Genomic DNA, 25,008 nt, shown 5'->3' with positions numbered 1-25,008 from the left:
GCATGATCAATTCCTTATTTTAAAAACTGTTGTGTGAATCAAATTTGCAGCTCAATTAAGGCTATCCCATCTTCACAAGTCAAGGGTTATTAATTCGTTACCTCGCACTAACCCTTGACTTGTGAAGATAAGGCTATCCGAGAAAAATCACAGTGCTGTTTATAAATGTACCTCTGTGCACTTCACACCATATGACGTCACAGTGTACATGTTCTGATAGTTGTATTGCGGGGAAAGTGTCATAATATTTTGTCGTTATTTACTACTGTTATCAAGTAATAAGCTGTAGATCTATACGTGAAAGCACTTCTTGTCAAATGATTATATTATTATATATTATTCCATTATGATATCAAATCATTTTCCATTTTTAATATATAGTATGCACGAAGGTGATATTCATATTATACATCACATGTAGTGTGACCTTGAAATCGCCCCTAATCTGAATGACTGATGCGTTTATAAAATTCCTTTATGTACACGTATAATCTCATACTACAGAAACAGAGGCAAATTAAGTTCAGGTTCATCTGCTATAAAAAACATGAATTTTTCTGAAATATTTTCTAGATATATTTATGCGTTTGAAAAGTGCAGGGAGCAATTTCTGTCTTGTATATTAACGATATGATATGTATAGGAATGTGGAAAACCCCGTTAATTCGCTGATGACTGTTGATATGTTGTTAAATTATGGCATGTTTAGTTTGAGTATGCATTTGGTCCCAACACTTTTCATGTTAAGGATTTTTATTTCTTTCTCAGTATATCAATGAAAATTCAGCTGGTTACCCGCATAAACCTGAACTTTTGTTCACAAGTAGGGCCTCCTGCTGTTTTCCAAAAATAAAGTGTGACGTGATATTCAACTGACGTCACGGAAAATTACCATGAGGGTAATTTAAGGTAGCTCAGTCACAGTCAACATATGGGTAGTATCGTTTCGGTGTTTAACCGTAACAAGTGTAATGATACCTGTGAATTTGGGGTGCAATATTGTGCATTTTACTGTGGAAGCCCTTAACCTAGTTGCGTTCTATACAGTTGTATTATTGATGCATAATTGTATGGCTGAAGCAATGGGACAAAGTAAATATGCAGGGGTAAAGATTGAGGCAATAGTCAATCTAATTAAAATTAGATCCTTTGATCTGCTCATCTACTATCACTACACAGGATGAGTGGATCAAAGGATCTAATTTTAATTGGATTGGGCAATAGTTCTACTATATTATGTAGCACTGACACCCCCTGAACACACAGAATAATTCAAAGCGATGTGTACATTGACACTGACATTATGAACAAGGGGTCCATGAGCTAAAATGCTTGCCTGAGTCATTGGCCCTTCTGTTCTTCATTAGTTGAAGAATTTTAAAAGATTTAATACCTTCTTTATTCCCAAGAAAATTTTGACCCCACCTTAGCCCACAGGGTATTGACTTAACCGAATTTGAATTTATACCAGGTAGGGATATATCTATAACAATAATAACAATAGATATTAGTAAAACACATGCTCCCCATGGTGCAAAATTGAAAAGGGTTATACACACATCATTTAATTGATAGTAGTATCATCAATTCAAAATATTGAGCAGACAATAACTTCCTATGTCAAGAGTGAATTGACTATGTGACCTAAAAATCAATAGGGGTCATCTACTCCTTATGCTGTACCAGTATACCAAGTTGGGTGTCAATCAAGCAAATAATTCTTAAAAGGTAGGAGACACTATACATGTATTACCATGTCCAGTTTAATCCTTGACCTTTGACCACGTGACCTCAAAATCAATAAGGGTCATCTTCTGAAGATGTACCAGTGTACCAAGTTTGATGTCTGTCAAGCAAAGGGTTCTCAAGATATTGAGCGGACAGTATATTCCAATGTCCAGTTTGACCTTTGACCATGTGACCTCAAAATCAATAGGGGTCATCCAAATAAAATGTTATCCATGGTAAATAAATTAGGCCCCTGAAACCCGAGTTTTTAAAAATATCTAACACTACTTTTGCAACAAGTTGATCGAGGAAGGTCGCATATGACGTCACTGTACCTAGGCTTTTTGAAATCGGGGCTTAGTCCGTATTGTGGCTAATTATCGCAATACTTTAGGAACGAACTATATATTACAATTAATTTCTATAAGTATAAGGAAGACAAAATGCATATAATTCTGTATACTTTGAAAACATGATATGTGTCCTTTAAAGACCCAACTTTTAAGTTAACACCCCCAAACTGTTAGCCGTCTGTCAATCAAACATTTAACAATAGATCTCAGGTGGAGTGACATCTGCAGAAACTGTGATCTAGAGCTACCCCAAAGAGGTGTTTTGATAACAATAACAGCCAGTACCTGTACAGGCATTCTTTAGATTTTGAGGAAGCCCTGTATACTAGAGTTTTGATAGCATTAACCTGTCCACAACTGCATTTTCTTGTAATTCAACTGTTTTTTAAAAGACCCCTGAACAACGCAATTTTAATATAATTGTAATTTCCCCCCTTTATATATATGTATTATAAAATGACACAATCAGAAATGAAACAATAATTTGCCCATTAATTTCTAAAACTTGTAACTTATTGAAATAATTTATATTATCAATTCATGATAGTTCTATTTTTATAAAAGAAATTATTCATTGAGCCAATGACTGGGAGTAAAAGAGAGAAAGAGGGGGGGGGGGGTAGACTGTGTGTCATCTAGTCATAGGGATGCAACCATTATACAAACACTATGACCACAGAAACACTGAGGACAGCCCTGAGACCCTTCCTGTGTACATCACGCGTAAGTGTACGCGGCACAGCACCCTGATCTCTTGGCCAGGTAAATAACAATAGTGTCCACAATAGATGACCACATCCAGTGATCCGTCAAGAAACCAAATATACGGTATTTTATTTGGGTCTTTAGGATATTAGGGGATAATATATTCCTATGTCCAGAGTAGATTGACCTTTGACCATATGATCTAAAAATCAATAGGGGTCAAAATGAAATGGTCAATCTACTCTGGACATAGGAATATATTGTCCGCTCAATATCTTGAGAACCCTTTGCTTGAAGGACGCCGCCGATACAACGCCAATCTTTAAAGCTTACAAAAAGCATGAAATCGAAGGGATGGGATAGATCTACAGGGAATCCACACATTTCGGAGAAATTATCGCCACAAAAAAAAATCAGATGGGGAAGGGGTGTTGTTATATGTATAGTACCGTCCGTACTTCATGTGGTTGTGGATGCATGTTTTGATGATATATATACTACAGTATCAAATTTCAAGGGGGAGGGGGCGCAGCCGGGAGAAAAGTTGGTGGATGGCATCTCAAAAACGCTTGAAAACCAAAATTATGATAAAAGAAGAAAAATAAAACTCAAAAAATCAAATTTACCCCCAAACCTTAAAAATTAATCTTCATACTTTGCTAAATACATAGCTATTTTTTATTCATACTTTATTTCCAAGCTTACTACGGAAGCCCATTAGTGCAAACCAAAACTAAATAAAATACGAAATTATTATATAAAAAACGAAATTATTATATAAAAATCGAAATTATTATATAAAAAACGAAATTATTATATAAAAAACGAAATTATTATATAAAAAAACGAAAACTAAATAAAAAACGAAATTATTATATAAAAAACGAAAACACTAAATAAAAAACGAAATTATTATATAAAAAACGAAATTATTAAATAAAAAACGAAATTAATAAATAAAAACGAAAATATTAAATAAAAAACGAAATCAAGAACAGTTTTTGAGAATATAATGTGTGTGTGTCAGTGGAGCTTAACAAGGAAGGAAACATGGCTCCTAATTCTTTGATTTACTGCGATTTCATCATCGCCAATGGAGTTTTACAGAAATCTAATGACATTACAAATTAGCCAACTTATCCATTCACTACACGTTTATCTACTATGTTCGCTGAAAGGTCCCAAACCTCGTGTATCGGATTACAGGATTTCTCCAAAATTACTTCAACACTAGCCCCCATAAATCTAAGAATATATATGGCTCCCATCAGCCACATACCTCAACAATCACTTGACTCTACACTAATTAAGTGTTTCGGCGGTGTGAAAATTGAGCAAATTGATTGGATTGATCGATAGATTGAAGTTTAGCTGCATGCAGATCCGCCTCATCAGAAGTCTATTTGCACTTCACAATTATCATGCAGGTTGATTATTCTGAAATGAAGGTGTGCGCATATCCCTTAAATTTTTATTGCGTTGGTATGAACCACACTATAGGTACAATGTAGAACAGAGAAAACGTCTTTGTCTCTCTGGAGGGTGTGCCATTAATTTAAAAGCTTTTGCTTTTTGGTGGGTAATAGCTATTTTATTTATTGGGGACCTATATAGTGGAAGTTTCATAATATAGTAAAAGTATGCAGAATTCTCCATTTACTACTTAATATAAGAGTATATTTCAGCAATTTTTGTGGAATTTTCAGGAAATTTGGGGTCAGATATTTGGATGTGTTATAAGGGTCTAAATGCTCCCCATCTGTATGCGATATCCGACTACATCAAATAATCAAGGATCGCATAACGTACCAAGTGCGTTATCATGACGATGGCTTTATTTTATTATGTTCATGGTGAAGAAAAAGAAATCCGGCCATGATTTATTCGCTATAGCAAATTCTGCTCATCAACTGCTTAAATTCACGTGTGAAATATCTGTAAATAAAATGCATTTCTTGGGCAGTACGGTGTATAGAGGAAAGTGATTTGAGGCAACTCGCATTCTAGATTTGAAAACGTACATCAAACCTACAAACTGGAACGAAAAAGTGCACATTATCCTTCAGTTTATAAGAGATTTATAAAAGGTGAAACTATTTGCCATATTTACTGGTAAATTAGCCGACGAATATACCACTTTATCTTAGAATGTAAAGTACTATCCGCTCTACGGAAAGAATTTTGGGTTCCTAGATATTGTCATTTACCAAATACACTGAAATGTAGAGAGTTAATGACAACATGAAACCTAAAACAGTTTTTAAAAAAAGCAACTATGTATATCCATAAGTTAGTCTGCTGTCCTTCCTAAGATGTATATATATTAAATTATATGCATTATGTCCTCCACCTTTATTTTGTGCTAATGCACATACATGTGTATGTATTAGTTATATACTTGTACCCGTGGCAATGTTGTTTAAATACTAACTTATATATTCATGTACCTCGTGTACCATTGTATGAATGATTTGAGTGAATAAATTAATTGAAATGATTGAAGAAATTCTTAAAGATTTCAAAACAAACCCTCTAAAGAGGGGCTATAGTGATAATTAAATCAATAAAAAAAGTACAAGTGGTACTTAATAACTAGGATCGAGCCACCTCTGTTATCGGGTGTAAATAAAAGCAAAAAACCGGGTATACCCCTTGTTTTTATCACCAAATACAACCCACCAAAAAGCAAAAGCTTTTAAATTAATGGCACACCCTCCAGAGAGACAAAGACGTTTTCTCTGTTCTACATTGTACCTATAGTGTGGTTCATACCAACGCAATAAAAATTTAAGGGATATGCGCACACCTTCATTTCAGAATAATCAACCTGCATGATAATTGTGAAGTGCAAATAGACTTCTGATGAGGCGGATCTGCATGCAGCTAAACTTCAATCTATCGATCAATCCAATCAATTTGCTCAATTTTCACACCGCCGAAACACTTAATTAGTGTAGAGTCAAGTGATTGTTGAGGTATGTGGCTGATGGGAGCCATATATATTCTTAGATTTATGGGGGCTAGTGTTGAAGTAATTTTGGAGAAATCCTGTAATCCGATACACGAGGTTTGGGACCTTTCAGCGAACATAGTAGATAAACGTGTAGTGAATGGATAAGTTGGCTAATTTGTAATGTCATTAGATTTCTGTAAAACTCCATTGGCGATGATGAAATCGCAGTAAATCAAAGAATTAGGAGCCATGTTTCCTTCCTTGTTAAGCTCCACTGACACACACACATTATATTCTCAAAAACTGTTCTTGATTTCGTTTTTTATTTAATATTTTCGTTTTTATTTATTAATTTCGTTTTTTATTTAATAATTTCGTTTTTTATATAATAATTTCGTTTTTTATTTAGTGTTTTCGTTTTTTATATAATAATTTCGTTTTTTATATAATAATTTCGTTTTTTATTTAGTTTTCGTTTTTTATATAATAATTTCGTTTTTTATATAATAATTTCGTTTTTTATTTAGTTTTGGTTTGCACTAATGGGCTTCCGTAGCTTACTTCATGAATATCTCATTAACTTCTACTGTCATAAAATGGAGGAGGGGGGGGGGGGGGGGGGGGCGGGCAGAAAAATAATGGTCATTGTCAAAAAAGTGGGCCCACCGTACCTACCCCCCCCCCCCCTCCAACCCCCAACCCTGATTTTACGTGCGAAGCAATGAAAACTTTAGTCAGGTTCCTGAAACCCCTCTGCATTTATATCATAGGGGTTTCCTATATTATAAATGCAAACCTGACTATGAAAACTGTTTTCCGTTAATTGACTGTCGGGATCGCAAATCTGGTAAAGGGTCGGGTTCGGAATTCAGTGTTATTTATAAACAAAAATGGATTGCAGGCAGAGAGAGTTTCTCGATTTGCCAAATGAAATTATTGATCATGTACTGCAGGGAAGAGAAATATCATTTAGAGACGTATGTAATATATCCCAAACATGCACAAAAATGCGGAATTTATGTTTGTCAAATGAATTATGGAGAAGAAAACTCCATCAGAGGTAAGAGAGATGTTATGCAATGAAAAATTTGACATACGGTAATGTGAGTGTGAGATAGAGATAAAGTCTTAATGAAAGAGATGGGCCTTCAGCACTATTGTATTTCATCCTTTCTCACGAAACGTGTAACTTGCATTCAGAATTAAACGTTTTATTCTTCCCGTTTTCTCTTTTGTTTGCCAGATGGCCAAAGCTTTTACTTAGATATACTCGGGAGAAAGCACATGATTGGCGGAGAGAGTTTGGAACATACATTGTGGTGGGTCGTGCTGTGAGAGGACTTGTTAGTCAGTTGTCTCCAAGATTTTACAAAATGGAGGAAATTCCTGATGATGGGTTTGCAGATGTTGTATCACTGATGGAGGAGCATGATGCGGCTGAAGTCATCATTAATGAGCTGAATGAAATCATTCATGATAATGAAAGGTATTCATGAGCTTACTACTTTCATCAAGTTGAACATCTTTATTTGCATTTATCTATAATGCAATGTGTTTGCAATGTCTAATACTGGCTTTATAAGGCGTATGCATTAATATTCACAACAACCAAGAACAAATGTATGTGTCAGAAAGGTAGTATTTAATTTTCTCGTTGTATTAAAGTTGGGGATGGGAGAGATTTTATAATGCAATAGTGCATGCATAAGTTTATGTGTGATATATTTAGCTTGCGGGCTGCTCTGTGTGGTAACATAGTGCATTGGTTTCAGAAAACACTATGACTTTCAAAAAACTTATTTTACTGATTTGAAATGCATACAAACTTTCTAAATGATAAAATTTTGTACAGTTATAGAAATCTGACAAACAAATACTATGCAGTGAAGTTACTACGTCACATTTTTCACCTTCATTTGACTGAGAAATGGAAGGCTCATTTGCAAGAGCCAGCAGATGAACAGAAGCTTGAGACAGGTATGAAAGTTAAAAACAGCATGCTTCTTTTACAGTTCTCAACAGTACCTGTTTCATACAAAGTTAAGTCTGTAATCGATTTGAGGATGAGTATACACTGTCATGTACTGTGGAGAGTATTCATTAAACAGACAAGGACTAGTAGGTGTACAGATACAGAAAGAAAAACTGTTACATTGTTCTAGAATTGTAGTATGAACACAGTCATTGGGGTGATTGTAAACGCATGGTCATGATAAACTAACTTGCATTTTTAGGCCCATCATATGGTGGGTGTCCTATAGTAATCACTCTGTCTATATCCACCCGTCCGTCAACACTTCCTATGACACATGATAATTCAAGTTTCCTTCGGAAGAATTTCAATTTGCAATCGGTTGTCGTCCGTCGTCAGTCATCCGTCGTGCATTAACAATTGAACTTCTTCTTGATAACTACCAGTCCAATTCTTTTCAAATTTGGTATGCAGTATCTTTGGGACAAAGGGGACATAAATTGTAAATTTCAAGTCTCCAGCACCCCTGGGGCCTTAGGGGCGGGGCAAAACCTGCCCAAAATTGACCGATTTTCAAAAATCTTCTTCTCAAGAACTGCACATGTGTAAGAAAAGTTAAATGTATGGTGATGGAGAGCAGGAAGGCCTCTACCAAAATTGTAAATTTCATGATCCCCAGGGTAGGGGTTTTGACCCCAGAGTGGGGCCAAACTTGGTAAATAGTGTTTATGTGTAAAACACTTAAATAACATCTTCTTTAGTGCTGTTGATACTATATTGAAACTAAACAAATATTTAGAAAGAGCAGGTAGTCCTTTACCAAAATTATAAATTTGATGATCCCAGGGGTAGGGGTTTTGGTATCTGGGTGGGGCCAAACTGGTCAGTTATTAAATGTGTGAACAATAGACATTTTTAACTTCTTCTTGATAACTATCATTCCAATTATTTTCATATTTAATATGAAGTATCTTTGGAACAAGGGGAACATAAATTCTAAATTTCAGGATTCCTGGGGCCTTAGGGGCGGGGCAAAAACTGCTCAAAATTGACCAATTTTCAAAAATCTTCTTCTCAAGAATCGCACATGTGTAAGAAAAACTAAATGCATGGTGATGGAGAGCAGGAAGGCCTCTACCAAAATTGTAAATTTCATGATCCCCGGAGTAGGGGTTCTGACCCCAGAATGGGGCCAAACTTGGTAAATAGTGTTTATGTGTAAAACACTTAAATAACATCTTCTTTAGTGCTGTTGATACTAAATTGAAAGTAAATGGATAGAGCAGGTAGTCTTTTATCAAGATTGTAAATTTGATGACCCCCAGAGGAAGGGTTCTGACCCCAGGGTGGGGCCAAACTTAGTATAGTATTCATGTGTAAGTTTGCTGATACTGTATAAAATCTAAATGCAAACTTAGGAATAGCAGGAAAGGATGTACAAAAAATGGTGAATTTCAATCAAAACCCAAGGTTATGACTTTAGGATGAGTCCAAATTAATCATATGTTTTGATGTTTTAATGTTAATACACCTATTATTTAAAGCCTTTCATCGGTGTATGCACTTTTGAGGGCAGTGAAGTTTTAAGAACACATCTTTGTTTTATACTGTTGCTGAACATTAGAATTTAGCTTAAATATTCAGAGCAGGGAATGTTTTCTAGATTTCATAGCCCATGGAAGTAATGATACTTTTTCACTAGTATTCAGGTGACCAATAAGGCCTGTTGGCCTCTTGTTTATATATACAATACTTGGATTAGGCTGAGGTATTAGAGTTATGGGACTTAGATTTTTTCAAACTATTTCTATGGCATGCATATCTTGAAATTACTTGAGAAGGTTTTCATATGATTTAAAGGTAATGCTAAGGCCCAAGGATCACGAAACACCTTAAGCTTTAGTCAAAATCAGAAAATTGACAAGTCAATTATCATCCCAAAATGAAATTGTAATTTGATATTGCTTCATTAAGATTCTGGTGTTTGCAAATTGAGAGTTTCAGTTCTTACAGGTGATTGAGTTTGTAATATGATCATGGGGCCTGGTTCCTTTAGTAATCACTTTGTCTGTCCATCTGTGTCAGCACTTTCAATGACACATGATAACTGAAGATTTCTTGGGAATATTTTTATGAATTTTATACTTGATACTTGGATTAGGCAGAAGAAGACCCATTTTGATTTTCAGATTTGTAGCGGGGCATTTTCTGACTGAAAAGTTACTGTAAACCAGCTTTTATTCACAATGACTTTATTTAGTGATTATCCAGTGATGAACTGGTTTACAACGATTAATTTTTGTGACTGAGTTTTATTTTAAACATACAAGAGACTTTAAAGGACTGGTTGATGGCAAGAAATATTTGTGATGATGAGGTTCTTGTGAACCTCGTGAAAATTTTTAGCATGCGAATAAAAGTTGCCATATAGTACCACATAAAATGTATTGTAAGCATTTACAAGTTCTAATAAGTATGTTTAAATGACTTAATCTCTGTATACTTAGAAGTTAATTTTCAGAATTTTCTCACAAATTCTGCAGGTGCTACTTTGTTGGGTCAGTGGTTCCAACCAACAGAAGATGTGACTGAGAATGCTGTGATAGACCGCTTGGATGAAATCGCAGAAAGGGTGAAACAAAATCTGCCAGAAAAACTAGCGTCAAAGTATTCTGAAGGTAATATTTTTAGTCAATGTCATATGGATCTTATTACATGTTGTATATATATGTCAATCAGAAAAGAATATCACACTAAGGAATAATTGTTTAATAAACAAAATGTGTTTATGAGACAATGCTCCCAACTGAGGCCAAGTTCAAATGTGGCAATTATGGCCTTGTAGCATTCAAAACTAAAGTCTTGACCAAGATTAAAGTTTTGGACATACAACGAGACAGATAGAACAATTATAATACACTCCCCGCTTTTTTTTAATATGAGAGGCATAAAGTTTTGATAATTTCCAAGTGGATAACATTGGTGTAGGTGTATGATTTAATGGGAACAAATGATCAGCTGTCTTTATCAAATGGAATAAGTTCATGCTTGTTTGTATATATGTCCCGATCAGGGGGCATATTGTGCTGCAAATTTTGGGCTGTGTGTATGTCTCTTTGTACAACTTTAATGTAGCTTTGCCATGCATAACTTTGAACTATACTTATACACATACTTGGTGAATGAAATGTCAAGGTCAAAGCTATGTGACTGCTCAAGGTCAGTGTCAAGTTTCCACAACAAAATTTGGTCATGGTCAAGGGCATGGTGTTTCCTAAAGACACATTGTTCGTGTTGGTGAATGAAATGTCAAGGTCAAAGCTATGTGACTGCTCAAGGTCAGTGTCAGGTTTCAAGTGTCAAGTTTCCACAACAGAACTTGGTCATGGTCAAGGGTATGGTGTTCCCTAAAGACACATTGTTCTAATTCAATCTGAGTTTCAGTATCTACAGATCCAAAACTAAAAAAAAAAAAACTATTTGTTCTACATCTATAAACAGGAGTGCCAAATTTAAGTACAGAGCATCAAAGAGTAGTTTTAGAAATCATGAACCATGTGATGTACACAGAATTGGGTTTCCAGGGAAATGCAGAAAACTATTACGATGAAAACAACTCCTACATTAACAAGGTAAAAATATGGATCAGCTGTGTAATTGCCAAGAGATTTTTACTGCTTTTTTATTTACAAGTTTATTTGTCCTGCCAAAAGTACTAAAAAAAGAGTGTTTCATGATTTACAGAAAAACAATTATGTTTCATATGTTTTGACTGTGTCTATAAAACTTTGAAAAACAGTAGATCTCGCCTGTGATTCAGTTGATATTCTGTACTAAGAAGCTGTCTTATACTTTAAGGTTTTGGACCGTAAGCTTGGTATTCCCATTAGTCTGTCAGTATTGTACCTGTCTGTTGCCAGACGACTGGGCGTGGTGTGTGAATGTGTCAATTTCCCATCTCACTTCCTGCTAAAGTGGAAGGAACACCCGATGTAAGTGAAGGAGATTAAAGTATACTGGTGAAATACATGTATGCAAAGGTAATCGTGAAAAAACTTGACGTTTGAAATCATTGTGGAAACACAGAATATTGTAATTTCAAAGAACCTATTCAGCTGACTTTGCAGGGACATTTCAGGGGATCATCTGGATACACAAGTGCCAGATCAGTTGCCCCATTTTTGCATATAACTATTAGTAGAGAATTATCGCTCTTAATTCAATCTCAGAAGTATTTGCAGAATTTTTTTTTTCTTTCGCAGGTCAATGAAGCAGTATACTTATATTGATGCTTTTCATGGGAAATTTATCACAGACATAGGAGGTGACCACTCTATGTTTACAGATGCCATACCACATATTGAAGTAAGAAAGTAGAAATGACGCTGTACATTTGATTAATTTTCTTAGCTCTGTCATCCACTCTTCTTTGAAATAAAAGATATTAACATTTGCATTTCCCTTTTGAGAAGCAAACTTACATTCTGTAATATGTTGATCTTACGAATGACAGGTTTACAAGCGAATGCTGCGTAACTTGATAAATATCGCCCGTAATCACCACCACATGAGGAGCACCACCACGTTTCTTAGGGACGCTGTGGAGCTGATGTTGGTGACCACTCCGGATGACATAGACTACCAGTTCCTTCTTGTCAAGATTTACATGTACCTCAGGATCAACCAACAGCAGGTCTCTAAATACGTTATAGAGAAAGCTTAATCTAGAGACTGTAATATGTTACATTATAGAGAAAGCTTAATCTAGAGTGTAATATGTTACGTTATAGAGAAAGCTTAATCTAGAGACTGTGATATGTTGCGTTATAGAGAAAGCTTAATCTAGAGACTGTAATATGTTGCGTTATAGAGAAAGCTTAATCTAGAGACTGTAATATGTTACGTAATAGAGAAAGCTTAATCTAGAGACTGTAATATGTTGCGTTATAGAGAAAGCTTAATCTAGAGACTGTGATATGTTGCGTTATAGAGAAAGCTTAATCTAGAGACTGTAATATGTTGCGTTATAGAGAAAGCTTAATCTAGAGACTGTAATATGTTACGTAATAGAGAAAGCTTAATCTAGAGACTGTAATATGTTGCGTTATAGAGAAAGCTTAATCTAGAGACTGTAATATGTTACGTTATAGAGAAAGCTTTATTTAGAGACTGTAATAGTGCATCTAGTAGTTTGAAATGTTTTAGAAACTGAAATATTAAATAAATCAATCCTGATAAAAAATTTCTTTTTATGGAGCCCCAAATTAACATAAACTCAAATAATTGAAGATATCTTCAATTATTTGAAGATATCATCAATTCAATTATTGCTCTCTTTAATTGAATTAATGTGCGCATTAAATCAATTATTGCTCTCATCAAATGAATTAATGCGCGTTTCAATTCAATTATTGCTCTCATCAATTGAATTAATGCGCGCATCAATTGAATTAATGAGAGCAATAATTGATTTAATGCGCGCATTAATTCAATTATTGCTCTCTTCAATTCAATTGATGAGAGCATCAATTCAATTAATGAGAGCAATAATAGATTTGATGCACGCATTAATTCAATTATTGCTCTCTTCAATTCAATTGATGAGAGCATTAATTTCGTAGAAATATTGCTCGCAATAATTGATTTAGAGCTCGGTATAAATAATTTGATGATCTCTTTATTTCAATTGAAGATATCTTTAATTATTTACAATGCTTTTGTATAAGGAATTAATGCGTGCATAAATTCTTTTAAAGAGAGCAACAATTCAATTAAAGAGATCATTAATTCAATTGTGGATATGTTGAATTGAAGATATCTTTAATTATTTAGTTGCTTTCTCTAAAAGAATTATTGCTCTCTTCAAATGAATTAAAGATATCATTAATTCAATTGAAGAGAGCAATAATTAAATTATGCATGCATTAAATCCATTATTGCTCTCATCTAATGAATTAATGAGCGCATCAATTCAATTATTGCTTTCGTCAATTGATTTAATGTGCACATTATATCAATTATTGCTCTCTTCAATTGAATTGTAGCGCGCATCAATTCAATTGTTGATATCATTAATTCATTTGAAGAGATCATTAATTCAATTAAAGCGCGCATCAATTCGCAGAAGAATTAATGCTATCATCAATTCATTTAATGCGTGCAATAATTCAGAATTGAAGATATCATTAATTATTTGAAGAGATCTTTAATTAAATTGTTGCGCGCATCAAATGAATTAATGATATCTTCAAATAATTGAAGATATCTTCAATTATTTGAGTTTATGTTAATTTGGCGCTCCATATCTTTTCACTTATTGTAATTGCAGGTGTATTACTCTTTGCCCTAATGACCACAACATTTTTAGCTCACCAGAACCAAAGGGTCAAATGAGCTTTTCTGATCAAAATTTGTCTGTTAAATGTTTTCAAGTCAGTTGACCGTTCACATTTTAACTTTCCCAATGTTCTTGGTTAAAGACATTCAAGTTTATTCAAATAAAGGGCCCTATCCACTCTATGGGGAGATTGTTACGAAATATTAAAATCTAGTGTGCAATATGTATTAAAAAAAATCTTCTCAAGAACCAATGGACCAAAAAAGCCAAAATTTGCATGAAAGCTTTGAGCTGAAAGTTGAGTTTAAAGTAGTTAATTATTGAAAATCATTTGAAGAACTATTGTATATACATGTCATATCAATATGTAAGGTAGATTAAGAACTATTGTATATCGTGTCATATCAATATGTAAGGTAGATTCAAGCTTCTTCAAACTATGCACTCTGGGGCCAAAGCAAGGCCACATATTTACATATGAATGCATGTGCAGAGGAAAATTCTCTCAATTTCATTACACAGCTACCATTTATCAAAACAGTATGCAAGCATCCCCATCTGGTGTTGATTCACGTCTGTTTCAACTATTACCCCCAAAAGACCTCACCAGGGCACTCTCAAATCTCTATACATTCTGTTAAGTAAGATAACTTGGGTGAGCATTAGACCCATAGTCTTGTTATTGTTATTTTAGGTCAAAGCCATACTACAAGAGATAGGGGACGGTAACCAGCACAGACTCTCTCAGGTGGCCCTGTTGATGGCAGAGGTTGAGAAGACCACTTTGGACAATGAAGAACTGGTAACAAAAAAGGTGCACACTTCATATTCAATATTAAGTGAGAAATGGAACTTTGTAACTATTTGTTAAGATATACTCATCATAATATCAGGTAAACTATTTGAATGAAGACTTTCATGACTGACAAGTATGTTAAATCAAATAGTTAAGGTAGCTCCATCCTCATGTGACTTATCAATATCAATGGTTTAAAGTAGAAAACCTTTTTTAAGTTCCACTCAATACATGTATAGTTTAATTTAATCAATAAACAAATAAAATGTATATGTTACCGCCTTTTTAAACATGTTGGACATACATAAACAGAAGTACTGTTTATATTAGCTGCATTAATGTAGCCCTCTCCAATTTTTTTTTTATTTTTATTTTTTTTTGGGGGGGGGGGGGGGGGGGGGAATCAGATTGCAACTAAGTTTATATATGCATAAAAAATTTCACATTTTCATTATACAGTATAATGAGATACATAAAAACTGTTTAGAATTGCAAAATTTTAATATCAACAGTTTTAAAAATGTACTACAGTAAATGTATATGTAAATTAATTGTGGATATTGCGGAAATCAATGTACACTAGACATACCTTAGAGGAAATACCAACATAGGAGTTATTGCCCTTGACAACATTTTTAATATTTATAATTTATTATTTATAGAAGATATAAACTTTTCAGCATCAAATTGTTAACCAAATTTTTCTTATACCATATGAATAAAATTCATTTCTATCATGCACAAATTTAATTGAATAAAGACTTTGCAAAACACTATAATGTCACATGAGGGTGGAGAAGCCATAGGGGGAAAAAAGGGGGGGGGGGGAGAAATCGATAGCTTTGATTTAGGTTTAACAACTAAGATTGATATGTACATATACTTTCATACATAGATTTTATTAAAGATCTTTATACCTTTTGATAAAAGATTTTTATACCTTTCTGAAGGTTGATTGAATGTCCCTCACATCCAAGGACTTGTAACTTATAGAAGTAACTATAAAATTTAACTTGTGTGTGTGAGGGTCGTTTAATATTTGTAGTTTATGAGTATACACTTCATTATAGATATCAGAGCTGTAACACACTACATTAATTGAACAGTCGCCAAGTCGACTCAGCAATTGGTAACCTTCTTAGTATTTGAGTCGCCAGATCTTCTGTGTAATCATATTACAATTTTTCACAATTGAACATTCCAGTAGGCACCATCGATTTGCCTTTTCCCACTATTCCTTTTACTTAGGAATGTAACAACAACACTCCGAATTCATTTTCACATTTATTTAACTCTATTACACCAAGTATTACAATCAACTTGCAAGCACTACAATCGCTAAAGAGTTTAGGACAATGGAGATAATTGGCCGCATTATCCACCAAATCTTGTCCAAGGTCTGGGGTTACAACCGAAATACCAACACCCAAGGTGCATAACGGGCATGACGGAGGCCTTGTGTTGAACACAAATGCCAGGAAAGTCCCAATGCTTGATAAACCAACATGTGGACGGGAATGGCCCGGGACATATCTGTTTACCCTGTTTCTGAGAGATTGCTCCCTGGTTAAATAGTACTTACTGACACCGAGTACTCCAGACTGTGAGCCTTCCCTCCTTTTAAAAGAGGTGAAGGGGGCACCAAGTATGGCTTAAACTTGTAGAACCCCAACCATACACTACATGAGGGGTGACACTTTCCCCACTAAACAACACATGCCCCCTGTCTTGGTTGACAGATGGGAGAAACACAGGCCAGAAATGTCCCGAAACCCCCCTTTAAGTCCCCCCAGACCCGCCATAAACATTGATATGATGTTCCTCCATCTACCTAACAAGTAAATTTCCTACCCCAGAATGCTATCTATCGTTAACAGTTTTAACCTGCCCATTTTTTGGGTGGAAGTGACCCAGGAAGACCTCTATGGGAATTCTCTAGCCGTATTGGACAAAAATGATGATAGTCCCCCTTGGAGATTATGAAGGTATAACCGATTCCCCATCATTGATAGATGTGCCCCATCGTGTCTGAATAGTTCTGTAACCTTTGGGGATATGTTGGGATGGGAGATAACTGCTCCACCAAGATCCAAGACAAACGATCTAATTTTTCTGTTAATCTTTTTCCTTTTCTTGTCAATTTTGCCTCCGCAGTTAAGCGGGGCCCCATGCCAATAAAGGCGAGGTAGTATAGAGGACCATATTAATTTAGTATTTGGTAATAATACATTGTAACGCAGAAATGAGCACTGTATTTCTTCTATGAGTTTTTTACTGGTCAATCCTGTTGTAGTTAAGTCATTGGAACCTAAGTGAATAACTAAAAAATTGGGGGGTGTAGCGGTTCGCAGCAACTTCAAGATGTGTGGGTCAAGTTGTTGCCACTGCAGTCCCCTTATCGCGTGCCATTTGATGCAGGCTGGTAAGTTAAGGTTCCTGCCGCCCGGCTGGGTGACAGCCAGTTCTCCGGCCCAGAAAGGGATTGAGGATCCCACTATCCAAATGTTTTTCAAAATACCTGAAAAACTTTGCTTGGATTAGTAGAAGTTCAGCGATTTTTTTTTTTTTTTTTTTTAAACAACCTACATTCTGACATAAGAAGAATAAACTTGTGACTTCCATCTGCCAGATGTTTTGATCACTTGATCGGACACCCCATGTAGGGCCATATCTGTTGCCCTCCCTATTCTGAAGCTGTGGGTACCGAAGTGCCCCTGCTTCCCTAAGAAATTCAGGGTTTTCTGGAGAACTGCATTGAATTGATATCTTGTTAATGGTCTGGAATTTATATGGATGAAAAATGGGTTTTCTTGCGATGTAGAAGGACGAATGCTCAAATAATTGCTGATAGCCCGAACTGGGCACAATACCGTCTCCAACTCTTTAGGAATGATAAGTGTAGTTTTTCGAGCTGTTTGATCTGTCTTAGAATGCGGGATAGTTACTTTGATATGTGATTGTTTGTGTACCATAACGTTTTGAAATTGTATGCAATGAGAGTTCATGATTTTGTTTGTAATAGTGAGTTCCCCTACCCGAAGTAAACCAAAATAAGCAAGTGAAAAGGCGGAAGTGAATAATTTGGCTTCATATGGTGAGGAGCATATTGAGGGGAGAGATTGGATTAACTCCCTCAGCAGAGGACGGGTGATTGGGCAGCGGGTATCCACTGCCTTGCCTCTACTGCGTTTAAGACCTTCGAGGGCTTTAGCTATAAGGAATGACTTTGTGGTATCTTTTAATCCTTTAAACTTGTGGTAAAAAGAAAGTGCCCGCACATAGAGTTCAACTGTGTTTGCAGACAGTTTTTGTATGGATAAGTAGGCAATGAAGTTGATAAAAGATTTTTATACCTTTCTGAAGGTTGATTGAATGTCCCTCACATCCAAGGACTTGTAACTTATAGAAGTAACTATAAAATTTAACTTGTGTGTGTGAGGGTCGTTTAATATTTGTAGTTTATGAGTATACACTTCATTATAGATATCAGAGCTGTAACACACTACATTGTTATAGATATCAGTGAACTGTAGTTCTTATTGTGGATATCAGTGAGTTGTAACTCAGACTTCATCATTTAGATATCAGGAAGCTTTAACTTGCACTAGATCTTGTTACAGATATATTTAAGCTAGATATCATGTAGCTGTAACACACGTTAAATCTTGTTGTAGATATCAAAGAGCTGTAACATACTAAATATTGCTGTAGATATCAGGGGGCTGTAACACATGCTAAATCTTGTTATAGATGTGAGGGAGCTGTAACACATGCTAAATCTTGTTATAGATGTGAGGGAGCTGTAACACATGCTAAATCTTGTTATAGATGTGAGGGAGCTGTAACACATGCTAAATCTTGTTGTATATATCAGGGAGCTGTAACACATGCTAAATCGTGTTGTAGATATCAGGGAGCTGTAACACACTAAATCTTGTTGTAGATATCAGGGAGCTGTAACACATGCTAAATCTTGTTGTAGATATCAGAGAGCTGTAACACATGCTAAATCTTGTTGTAGATATCAGGGAGCTGTAACACACTAAATCTTGTTATAGATATCAGGGAGCTGTAACACATGCTAACTCTTGTTATAGATGTGAGGGAGCTGTAACACATGCTAAATCTTGTTATAGATGTGAGGGAGCTGGAACACATGCTAACTCTTGTTATAGATATCAGGGAGCTGTAACACATGTTAAATCTTGTTATAGATGTGAGGGAGCTGTAACACATGCTAAATCTTGTTATAGATGTGAGGGAGCTGTAACACATGCTAAATTTTGTTATAGATGTGAGGGAGCTGGAACACATGCTAAATCATGTTGTAGATATCAGGGAGCTGTAACACATGCTAAATCTTGTTATAGATGTGAGGGAGCTGTAACACATGCTAAATCTTGTTATAGATGTGAGGGAGCTGTAACACATGCTAAATCTTGTTGTAGATATCAGGGAGCTGTAACACACTAAATCTTGTTATAGATATCAGGGAGCTGTAACACATGCTAAATCTTGTTATAGATGTAAGGGAGCTGCCTTCATCTTGTCTTCATATTTTTTTCACAGATAAAACCAAAACATAGAGCAGAAAATAAAGAAGTTCGATTTTCTGTGGGAATGGTGATGAGACACAAAAGGTGAGTTAAACATTAAGGTACTGATACATGTATCCTATAAATATACTCCTATATAACATATAGTCTGTGTCCAATGCAATAACCCTCCAAACCTGACCAGAAAATTGATGATATCTACTGTATATGATCCCCCCCCCCCCCCCCTAAAAGATTTAACATTGTTTCTGAGATTCGCTCTTGTGACATTAATGTATAGAAATTGCAAGGTCATCAATATTTTGGCAACAGATTATCTGTAACATGGTGGAATGTTTGTATCAGTATGATCCTTACACTGAAAAATTGTTATAACCACTCCCATGATTAAATCATTACATGGTATTTTACATGGAAATTAGGGAAACATGTTGTACCCAGGAAAAAAAATGTATTGAGTTTGGCCGATAGTGTTTCCATGAACTGAACATAGTTCAGTATCCCGCCTATAAAAGCCTACTTCATGGATACTGGGTTCGATTGCAGCAGGAGTTTTAAATTATTTTTTCTCTCAGATTACTTTCTACTAAAACTGCATTTTTTGAGTAAAGAAAATATTGAAAGTTTTCGATTTCAAATTATTATCGTACATATTCTCCAATTTTCATCCATATCAAATTTCTCTGGTGCATTATTCCTCCTTAAAAGTATCAAATCACTTGCAGTGTGAGAGGATTGAAATTTACATCTTTAGCAACTGCCACTTTAATTCAGGATGAAATGTCAATTTCTGCTGTCCAATCTACAGAAACAGTGTTAAAAACTTGATTGTCTTGTTGATCGACAATAACACTAAACTCAAACTGAAAGTTATGATCCTAGAATATTTCTGTCGGAGGGATTTATCAACATTTTCAGAAACCTCTATTTTTAGGTATAACTACTTATGCACTATTTTTGGCTGGGATTCCACTTGTCAGGCGTCTCGGGAATGGATACTCCAAATGGGAGTTCACATGCTCCCCCGCAAAGACAAGCAGCCATTCTACAATGTGCTGGTGGAAGATGGGAGCATCAGATATGCTGCAGATGGTCAGTAAAGGAAATGCATTATAGAAGAATCTGTTTCTCTCTCTCTCTCTCTCTCTCTCTCTCTCTCTCTCTCTCACATTATTTTGAGGTTGTGTGGAAACTGTTATAGTTTCTAACATGTGTATACTAGTAGATGTTTATAACATTTGTGTGGATTGATAGTTACTCATCATACAGCATCGATATAAATATTTGTGTCTATGTTTCTTTAATATATAAGGTTTTTTTTCTGTTGTAGAAAATCTTTCCCACCCTGATGATTACTGTGAAATCCCACACCCTGATGTGGGGAAGTATTTCCAGGAGTTCACCGGTCAGTACTATGTCATGAACAGTGAGAAGGCTCAGGAGTATCCAGATGATGATCAGGAGACTCGGACTGTGGTGGAAGGGAGAAGTCATTGATCAACATCTTATTTAAGGGAGAAGTCACTGAGCAACTTTGCTTGCATCAAGGGAGATAACAGCATTGATCGGACTATGGGAGAAAGTCATCCTGTATCTTTATTGCATGGCTGTGCCAGTTCAAGAGGCTTTTCATATGACATAATGTCCATGAGTGCATTATTTATCTAAAACAGATATTGGTGTAAATATGTCTGTTCAAAGAATAATCTTGGCAGTGCTGACAATATATAATCACAAAAAATCAGAATGGCTGCGAGATGAAACATAGATTTTTGCTAATTATGCTGGCATCATGGAATGTGAAAGTTGCAATAACATGCCAAAATGGGATGTTACTCCTCTGAGGGTTCTGTAATCGATTTAACGTTAAAATCATAATAAAGAATACTTGTAACAACTAAACTGCAGTCTAAATACTGTATACAGGAAAATATTCAACATTGTTTTATTTTCTCCCTTGTTTTATTTTCGTCCTTGTTTTATTTTCGTCCTTAATTTATTTTCATCTTTGTTGTCTGTGGATGAATTTAAGACTCCATGAATTGTAATGAGACTAATAGACTCCTTCGTTAGTATGGTATGAAATTTGGAAATTCCACGGAGGGAAGATTACATGAAGGATTATTTTTCTCACATTTTACCCACAGTTTAGTGCACTAATTCAAGGGCTTCGAGAAAATTCAAAATTATCAAGATCCTCATTTCAACTTCATTGCAAAAACTAATTAGACAGATAGAAATAGCATACCCGAAAATGGTTTACACTTTAAGTGTAAACTAAAAACAACCCAAGGCTGTCCACCAGAAAAGTTATATCAGAATGAAATTTAAAGAAAGCAATACAAATTATTTTACTTCATCATGTAACGTAAATCATAGAAAATATATGACATCACAATTAAATGACACAGCAGTGCAAGACAGAAAAATCTCACATGGCTGCATGTCTCATATGGGTAAAGTCGATCTCACACTGGTGATAATGTGAGAATATTTTTTTACATTTAATTTAGTGCCTTAATTCATGAGCTTTTAGAAAATTCAAAATTCTCATCTGAATTTAAATACATAAACTATAAAAAATTGTTTTAGCACACTAGAACTAATGTCTCCCCATCTGTTTTCCAGGGGCCTCCGTGGCCGAGTGGTTAGAGCATCGCGCTCAAAATCACACGGCCTCTCACCTCTGTCGGCGCGGGTTCGAATCCCGCTCGCACCTGCAAGTGAGAAAGTTTCCCAGTTTACTTTCGGAAGGTCAAAGGTCTCTTTCCAGGTACATTGTATCTGGGTTCTCTCTTCCACCAATAAAAACTGGGCACCACCAGATAACTGAAAAATTGTTGAGTGTGGTGGAAAACATCAATCAATCAATCTATTTTCCATAGTTTTTTAAAAAAAAACATTTTTAGGTATGTCAAAAAACAAAAAAAGTCATGGCCCAAACTTTGTATGAGAAGCAGAAAAAGAATTCACACTAAAACAATATTTCCCCCTTCTGGGAAGGGGAGACATAACTAATTGGACAGTCAGAAAGAGCAGACCGAAAATAGTTTGTACTTTGTATAACTAATAAACACAAGACTGTCCCCCAGAAAGCTACATGTGTTTCAAATATGACGAAAACAATACAAATTTCCTTCTTTTTATCATATAACTTGAATCACAGAAAATATATGATGTCATTATCAATGACCTTGTAGCAATGTAGGACAGAGAAATCTTGCATCTTGGGTAATGCCAGTCTCACATGGGTGATTATGAAGAAAGAGTTTTTTCTTTTAATCAAAACTGTGTTTTAGCAACAGGGCAAACCTATTTGAAGGTGCAGAGGGGTGTGTGTTTGTAAATAACCTTGTATACAGTATATAGAATTCATTCCAATCAGATCCAAACACAAAATTTTAAAAAGGGTGTCTGAACTATACTTAAATACACTTGTCCTAAAATGCTGTAATTATTTATACAACTGTGATAGGACACTCCATTTTATTTTTGTGAAATGGAATTACATGGCTGCTTTCTCAAACTATAGATATTGCATGGAATATTACAGCAAAGGGAGTTACTAAACAATTTTACAGGTTCTTTTATAGATGATCAGAATTTTGTACGTTTTATGAATGATCAGAATTGCGTACGTAAAAGAATCTGTGCATAGTGAATGTTTGATTCACCTATCAGAGATTACTGTAGATCCTGTATTTATTTTGTCTCATGGTTTTGCAAACTCATGAAAATTTTGTTCACAGGATATTACTTGTATATAAATTGTACGGATATTGTCATATAATATTCAGTCCTAGATCTGAAGTTCTTTGCAGAAATTTCTTCTAGCATATAAAACATCAATACCAATGATGCAAATTTACATCTAGTCTCTTTAATGAGAAAATTCTCATACATTCTGAACCTAAAATTAATAATTTTTCACAAAGAATATAAGCAGTGATGTTTTTGTGGGGATTTAACAAACAGAGTAAATCAACTCCATGTTTTATAGACTCTATATATATTTATGATGCAACTGTATTGTACAATGTACATTCTAATTCAAGAGTCAGTCTGCCTTCCTTGGAACAAAGCAATACATTGATTTGTACACCTGGTTTGTTTCTTGGTATGTCTGATCATATGGTTTTGAGATATTCATGATTGTTATAGGAATAAAAGTATATCAAAGATCTGTTTCCAATTATATTTTACAAACTAGAGCAAAGCTCGTTGCAAAGCAACGAGAGGTCTTCCGTCGGAGCTGTGTGATATAAAAACCTTGAACTTTGAATAAAGGTGTACTATAAATTTTTATCGTAAGGTGTTTAATGAATTTATACTACTCAAGTACATGTGTGTATGATCTCATTCCACGAATCAGTCTTTTGAGGCGTGCGTGTGTGGGATTAAATTCTTTCAGTATTTAACTTTTTAGTCCCAATAATGAAAAAAAAATTACTATTTGAATTTATGAAATTTATGGCTCAGGACATGCAATAAAGGTTTATTGCTGTTACCAATATTTTATCATACAACAAAATTATGATATCATAATATTCAGACTGAAGAGAATAATTCATCGAGTTTGAATTATTTATACATACAAATCAAATAAATTGCTCTCAAATCTTGAATATTTTATTAAACTTTAATATCTATCTGCGTAAATACATGTAGGTATATTATGTACACAGTGTGCACATAAGTCGCGTATGAATTTCACGCCAGGGGCACGTGCCGAAGTTACATAATTTGGACCAGGAGTTCTGAATCAATGTTTAATCAAAGTCATATCATTTGAAATGAGACTGGTCGGCCATGGGTTTCTGAATATTCTATATGCATGTTTAGATTTGGTTTAATCATGATTATAACCTATTGATTTCAAAACATGTTCAGAAATAATTCGTTATGTTTGTAAAATGTATCCATTTTTTTTTTCACAACGAAGAATTTGAGTAAAGCTTGTGTGTTCAGTTAAAGTAGTGTGAAATCACAGATCGCTAGTACAGCAGCGATGAATCTCCAATATTAAACACACATTCAATTAGACATGATTGAGAAACGAACTGTATATTAAATTGCAGATTTTAAAAATTGATGCCTGACTCAATGCTCTAGAGTTTTGAATTTAAAACAAATCAAACGTAAGACCAGGGACGTATACGCAAGTATTTACATCCCCGGAAAGACTGAATTATTCGAAAAATCCAATATGATAAAAAACAAAACATTCTGCGTTATATTTAGGACGACAATGTTTACTTTGTGTACATGCCCTGGTTCATATGCGATGGTTCCTCGAGGCGGTTACGTAATTGTAAACAAAAACAAACCCCGCGGTGTATGTAAGATGCGTGTAGTTAATGAGTTATTCTATGCTTGAAGGTTTGTTTCTTCAATTAAATATATCATTGTTTTAATAACAAACGTGGAAGAGATAACCTTTTCCTCTTTTTTTCTTTGGAACGATTGTTTATATTAAAGCTACTAAATAATAAAAAAGAAAGTTGTCGATAGATGATTTTTAAAGGAACCATAGATCACGTTAAAACCTTATTTTAAAAGAATATCAGCATTTCATGAAGTCAGATTTATCAATTAAAGCAAGTTTATT

General features: G+C 34.9%; 1 protein-coding gene across 1 annotated transcript; it reads left to right on the top strand.

Moving 5' to 3' along the window:
- The first annotated feature begins 6,594 nt into the window (after nt 1-6,594).
- Nucleotides 6,595-23,581, top strand: LOC125663662 (F-box only protein 21-like). The gene is made up of 12 exons (XM_056152941.1): nt 6,595-6,799; nt 6,983-7,225; nt 7,592-7,716; nt 10,255-10,389; nt 11,213-11,343; nt 11,570-11,703; nt 11,974-12,076; nt 12,225-12,404; nt 14,743-14,862; nt 19,414-19,484; nt 20,335-20,492; nt 20,731-23,581. The coding sequence occupies exons 1-12, from the start codon at nt 6,630-6,632 to the stop codon at nt 20,895-20,897; spliced, it is 1,737 nt and encodes a 578-aa protein (XP_056008916.1). The 5' UTR covers nt 6,595-6,629; the 3' UTR covers nt 20,898-23,581.
- Nucleotides 23,582-25,008: the final 1,427 nt, after the last annotated feature.

Source organism: Ostrea edulis, chromosome 1 (assembly GCF_947568905.1).
Source record: "Ostrea edulis chromosome 1, xbOstEdul1.1, whole genome shotgun sequence".
Lineage (NCBI taxonomy): Eukaryota > Metazoa > Mollusca > Bivalvia > Ostreida > Ostreidae > Ostrea > Ostrea edulis.
The sequence above is the reverse complement of the archived record's forward strand: the minus strand, read 5'-3'. Positions and strand labels throughout refer to the sequence as shown.

Coding starts and splice junctions, on each gene's coding strand:
- LOC125663662 (XM_056152941.1), top strand. CDS start 6,630: ATGGATTGCAGGCAGAGAGAGTTTCTCGATTTGCCAAATGAAATTATT. Junction 7,717..10,254: donor TGAACAGAAGCTTGAGACAG/GTATGAAAGTTA, acceptor CAAATTCTGCAG/GTGCTACTTTGTTGGGTCAG. Junction 20,493..20,730: donor CATCAGATATGCTGCAGATG/GTCAGTAAAGGA, acceptor TTTCTGTTGTAG/AAAATCTTTCCCACCCTGAT.